Below are 6,026 nucleotides of genomic sequence, written 5' to 3'. Positions count from 1 at the left end.
CGGTCTCCTAACGCTCATATTAGTCTCCAGTGTCAAGTATTTGCATCCACACTGTCTTATTTACACATCGAATGGATCACTTCAGCTTATTTTAATAGTAGCCTACAGTATAATAACATATGTGAGCGGGTCAAAAGCAGACAGACTAGACGCACCAGGAGCTTTGAATAATTTAGATGCATCAGGCTGAAACAACTGCACGGAGAGACGACACTGCTAATTAGTTGAAAAGTAGCTTCAAGAATACATTCAGCTTTATTTTAAAAAAAAATGAAAATGTCAACAAAAGGTGTAGGAAAAGAAGACTGATTTGGCCTTCAAATTAAAGATACATCTCGGAGGCTATTTCAGTGTAATGCAAGTGAACTTCTGTTTTAAACACTAGGTGGAAGAGGAAGAGGTCAAATTACATGTTTTGAAAAAGAGGGATCAAGTTTCTATTAAAAAGCCATAATGTAGCCAGAACTGGTATTTTAACAACTGTAACAACACTTGGGGGGCACCTACACTGATGTAGGCTACATTTGAGGCATTTTGTGCAGTTTAGGATGCGTAAATGTTATACTCACAGTTTATGGTGACTGCTTATATCAGTTTAGTCTAAACGGTGATCATAAGCTCAGCAGCAGCTGGAGAAGATGAAACACAAGGTGTTACCTGCACTTGGCCTCTCACTCGGTTTGTCTGGACACCAAGCTTCACACAACTCCATGGTATCGACAGATAAAGCCTCCCTCATGCTTTGCCATTATTTAGTCTGATTATTAACAGAACACGATAACACATACACAGATGTTTGTTAGTCTCATATCAAACACCCATTATTCATCCCGAGATTCATTAAGAAAAGCTTCGTGTCCTCCCCAAAGAGACGAAGTTTCTTATTAAGAGGATGAATCAAACACGACTCAGGCTTTTGGGAGTACGCATGCTGTGAATGGGATTCACAGCCTTTCCTTAAAAGGTAAAGGGATACATCTGCAAATGCAGGTCTGGCGTTTTTTTAATCGAATAAGTTGCAAAGTTAAATTAGGCAAACTTTAAAAGAAGAGGTGACTCAATATGGTAGAGTCTCCTCCTCCTCCTCCTCCTCCTCCTCCCTCCTGCCGCCGCCAGCGGATGATTTGGGCGCATATGGGCTGAAAATCAAAGCATCATCAAAACAACAACATTGTTGCATGTTTCGCCATTTCCTCATTGCATTGCTCTGATTATTTGAACTAAATTACCTCTGGCAGTGTTCCGAAAACTGAGGGTTATATTCTCTCTCTCTCTCTCTCTCTCTCTCTCTCTCTTGCTCTGAGCATTTCTACGGCGTCTGAAAGTTTATAACTTGTTAAACAGTAAAGCAGTGAAGTGGCAAAACAATAAAATAAATGGGTAGACTACATATTACATTGGACTGTGACTTAGCTTTTCAGTTCACGTATGTATGCGCCTCACTTTTTTTGTGTGTGGGTGGGTGGAGGAGGGAATACTTTCAGTAACCGAGGCAGTAATATCAATAAAAAAAAAAAGAACAGAAATGATTGTGAGCCATCTTGTTTATTTGTGATTCTACATCAACAATGGCGGGGACACACAATTCCGTCTTTCACAGGAGAAACACCAGGAAACGAGCATACTGTTAACATCAATATATAACAAGACGTACATAAAGATTATATTCAGTGCAAAACAACTACGCTATATCACCAGCACATTAAAATAAAAATTCCCTTACTTTAAAATCGTTGTAATTGTAGCAGGTATTATCATACACAGTACATGTGCGTTATAGGCAGTTTTAGTTGTTGGGGAAATAGCTTGCAATCAAATCAGAGCGATGCCATAAGTGTGGAATAGAAATTCTGCAAAGGCAAGGCTCTGAGTTTAGGTAGTGCCGTGGTACAATCTCAAAATTGTTTGCTTGGCTTTGAGCTAATTGTCTTCCCAAGACTCACAAATTGTCTTCAACAAGTGTATATTGTATATTGGGTAAATGCTACATACATAACTTAATAATATAAGGTTGATATAGAACACTTTAAAATTAAAACCATATGAAATCTCTATATTCAGAAATCTCTATTGCAATTTCCCCAGGTTTAGGTAGCATCAAAGGATTTCAAACGATTGCATTTCCCTGGTAATCCTAGAAAAAGATGTCTGAGGAGCTAATGGCTATCTTTGTCTAGGCCATTCACATGAAAACAAGTAAAACAGTAACAGTAACAATTATTATAATAAAACTTGTGGTTTATACATAGGCTGATAGCCAATGTAACTGCTGCGATGATGTTTGAACACTTACTACTAAGTTATAGGCCTACATTTCACTTACAATTTCGCAAAGGTTACTTTGAAATGATGTTCTTTTTAAATGTAGGCTATAATCTATTTACAACACAGGTCGGCGTTGGTCATGTTTTGATCTTATTTGGCTATGCTTTTGATACAGTTATTATTAAAAGCAAATTTGTAAAAAATAGCTAAGCCATTTTCCATCTAACATGCGTTTTAATTTACCCCCTTTTGTTTTTTTGCAAGGGCGACAGTCCTACCAAAGAAAATTTGCTACAAGCGTGTGTAGCTTCTACAGAAGAATCCAAATGACAATGCGGATCATGTTATAATCGTGAGAAGGGAGAATTTTGTCTATTTATGACAGCAATATTGGTGGGATTCCTGTTCCCCTCTTGACAAAATGAAAGGGTGGTCATAAAGTTGACGCTCTCTGCCTCCTTGTGACTCTTCGTCTGTTTATGGGACCTCTCTTTTTTTCTCTTTTTCAGCCATATAACCATAAAAAGGACCATAAAATCACTCCTTGGTCTCTTCTTTCTCTTCCGCTTCTTTCTCTTCTCCCTCTTCCCCTTCACCGTCCTCGTTGCCCTCTTCCTCGGCCTCGGCTTCAGCCTCTCCTCTTTGACCCGGAAACTTGTCTTTGTTGTTCTCTTTTTTCCACTTCATCCTCCTGTTCTGAAACCAAATCTTCACCTGCCGCTCGGTGAGGCTCAGGGCGTGGGACACCTCGATCCTTCTCTTGCGGGTCAGGTAAGGGTTGAAGAGAAACTCCTTCTCCAGTTCAAGAGTTTGGTAGCGACTGTAGGTTTGCCTCCCATTCCGTCTTCCTGGGGCTTGAATGAAATAAAGCCAGAGGTTAGCTGGACTGACCACAGTCCCCCATAAAAAAAATGATAATAAAAAAGTAGACAAAAAAAAAAGAAAAGAAAACATGCAGATTTATGTCATTAATTCTGCATTGGCTTTCTCCAATCAGCATGAATACTAATCGTTAAGCTCCATGAAAAGCGTTCACCCCTATGGTTCGCATTCATTCATAAAGAGCGGGGATAGCCTTTATTTAATGTGTGAGTTGTGTACATCAGATGAACAGTAATATCTGTTAGGACACACATATCCTAAACACACAGCCACAGAGTCCATATTACGTGTGGAATTTCAGAATAATAGTCTCAGTAATGATAATTTTGACTCCTGCTTGTGCCATTAACAGCTCTGTCTACAGGAGTGATCAGCTGTCTGATGCAACTTTTACACCCGCTTAACTTAAGAGTTGCTGGGTGAGTATGAGGAGACAATGTATCTATTCTCTTTTTAAGAGTATGGCTATCAATTATGTTTTCATATTTCTATCCATTTGTATCCCCCTCTGCTTATTAATGACAAATTCCTATAAACAAAACTCACATAATCCATTTTAGTTTTAGCTTGTTTACAGAAACCTGTATGGTTTTCCTCACTAGTAACAGGGCCTATAAAAGCCTGATTGAGATTTTCAGACCCACACACACAGAGTGGCACACAGGAGTAAAAATAAGGAGGGAGGAAAAAGTATGAAAAGTGAGAGATGGTGTAAAGCTTCACTGTAACAGCAGATGGGGACAGGCTCATGATAAATATCTCTCTGAGCAGATAAAAATGCAGCTTACACCTGTGTGGAGTTAATGTAGCCTGATAGCCTGAACAGGATGATCCATGAATGGAAGAGGTAATATCTACAAAGCCCTTATGGTTATGGCTCTATGAGCCTGAGCCACATAGGGCCTGTGGGTCAAATTACCCCAGAACCCTTAAAACCCGGATTCTGGATAATCGGGGCATGTTGTGTTTCAGCTAACCCTCCTGTCACTCTGCATGCTTACTGGTGTGTGTGATGCTATCATATTTTAAATTATGACTTATTCATCCTTCCCCCTAGTGCGTTTTGAGTTTGTGAAATATCTTATGTGAACGATAATTGACTTCAAAGAGCTGGTGTCATGAGCTGTGATCAGCAAGTCAGTGTTTTAAAGGCACTTTTGAAAAGCAGCAGTTCAGCCCTGTATGAACATGTGCTGCAGAGCAACAGCAGCCTGCAGTACAGGTTGTATGTGCCCCATCATGTTCCCTGACTTATATAGTTTTATAGTTGAGAGACACATTCATATATGCTCAGGCATATTTAACGCACATGCACACAAACACACAGGCACACACACGCTGACGCACACACACGCGCGCACCGAGTAAGATAAAAAGAATAGGAAATAATTGTATGATTCTGACCGTGGGGTCTCATCCAAGGAAACATAAGACTGGGAGAGGAGTTTTGATTTAAGTGGCCTTGTCCTTCTCCGGGGTTAGAGCTGCTCGACGATTTACAGTCTGGGTATTGCGCTAGGCTTGCGTCTTGCTGGGTACCATAAAGCGTTTGCCTCGGAAGGGCTTCATATCCATAAAATTTCGTTGCGTCTCCGTGGCAAGCCAAAGCGCAGGGGTTTTGCTGGTATCCGGGGTTGGAGATCCCCGTGGTCCCGTGGTGGAAAAAGTCCTGCACATGATGGGACGGGTGCTGAAAGCCCGGTGCGGCTGCTCCGGGTCCGTAAACCAGCGTGTGGCTGCGGGCAACGCTTTGTGGAAACCTGCAGTCGTAGTAAGTTGGCTCCAGTGATTCGCCGCCTTTGTACTTAGAAAAAAGAGGGTTAACAAAATAGGAGCTCATGTTTAGTTAGCATCAAGCAGACGGGCTCTCTCGCAGTTGAATATCTCCTTTAGGATGATGGCAGCCTTTTGTTTAGGGTCCCAACTCGCACAGCGCACACAGGCAGACAAACCGGAACTAGGAGAAACGCTGCCCCTTTGGACAATCTACGGCAGCTCACTCTCTCTGAGCCGTTGCTCTCATCGGATTTCTCTCGCAGCCGTGAGTGCTTTTTTTCCAGGTTTTGCGGGCTCAAACCCGGCTCATGGCATGTGCTTTGGATGTGCGTTAGCTAAGCTTAAAGCTGGCTTGCTCGACCGGCACAGTCACAGACGCTGCTCTTTTCTTTCTTTTTCCTTTTTTTTTTTTTTTTTTAGCTTCCCACCCAACCACCCCCACCACAAGCGCCCCCCACCCTCCTCCAACCTCCCCCCACCCCTTCATCTTTCTGCGACCGGTCAGACGTGGGCCCTACGTATATCCACCTTTGGAGGAGCTGCACTAATCATAACCAACAACCCAAGAGGCTTTAAATGTGATCAATGTTATATTTATCACAAAAGGCTTTGTTATAAGCTGATCCTTGGAGTTGTGAAATGGTCAAAATATAAAGACTAGGAGACACGATGCATTTCCACTATAGTCTGAATTTATCGTTCAGCTTGTTGTCTTTGCATGGAGGTTATGAGGTGTATAAAGCAGGAAGGCTTTCCTCTTTATAAACGGATAAAGCTTTTATAGCTGGAGTTGTTTTTTCTTTCCCCTCTGAGGCCCCACTGAAGGTTATACACTAATTTCTAGAAAAGAGGTGACCTTTCATTGGCTCCAGGAGGTCAACAAAGCATTTGAGGGGTTCATAAAGACCAAAATGTGACATAAAACAAGACTTTTAAAAAAATACTAAAAGAAGACGAAACTGAGGCTATGACATACAGGCCGAGTGAAATAGTGTGTGAGTTTAAGACGAGACATCCTCCTCGGTGTAATCGAGTAAAGAGCGACACGCTTGCACCATGCGCTGTAAAACACCGACACACGCAAATATAAACACGACCTATGA

At 41.6% G+C, this 6,026-nt stretch overlaps 1 protein-coding gene across 1 annotated transcript; it reads right to left on the bottom strand.

Moving 5' to 3' along the window:
• Positions 1-1,526: 1,526 nt before the first annotated feature.
• Positions 1,527-5,281, bottom strand: hoxc8a (homeobox C8a). The gene is made up of 2 exons (XM_071476264.1): positions 4,552-5,281; positions 1,527-3,119 (listed from the first exon to the last, which is right to left on the bottom strand). The coding sequence occupies exons 1-2, from the start codon at positions 4,985-4,987 to the stop codon at positions 2,803-2,805; spliced, it is 753 nt and encodes a 250-aa protein (XP_071332365.1). The 5' UTR covers positions 4,988-5,281; the 3' UTR covers positions 1,527-2,802.
• Positions 5,282-6,026: the final 745 nt, after the last annotated feature.

This window comes from Trachinotus anak, unplaced genomic scaffold (genome assembly GCF_046630095.1).
Source record: "Trachinotus anak isolate AG129_WGS33_773 ecotype Australia unplaced genomic scaffold, CSIRO_AGI_Tana_v1 ptg000004l, whole genome shotgun sequence".
In the NCBI taxonomy this organism is placed as follows: domain Eukaryota; kingdom Metazoa; phylum Chordata; class Actinopteri; order Carangiformes; family Carangidae; genus Trachinotus; species Trachinotus anak.
Note: the sequence above shows the minus strand (reverse complement) of the source record. Positions and strands in the feature narration are given on the sequence as shown.

Bases quoted from the DNA above. Each gene is read 5' to 3' on its own strand.
- hoxc8a (XM_071476264.1), bottom strand. From the start codon at position 4,987: ATGAGCTCCTATTTTGTTAACCCTCTTTTTTCTAAGTACAAAGGCGGC. The intron at 3,120-4,551 runs GTCAGAATCATA...ATTTCATTCAAG, and splicing joins TCCTTGGATGAGACCCCACG to CCCCAGGAAGACGGAATGGG.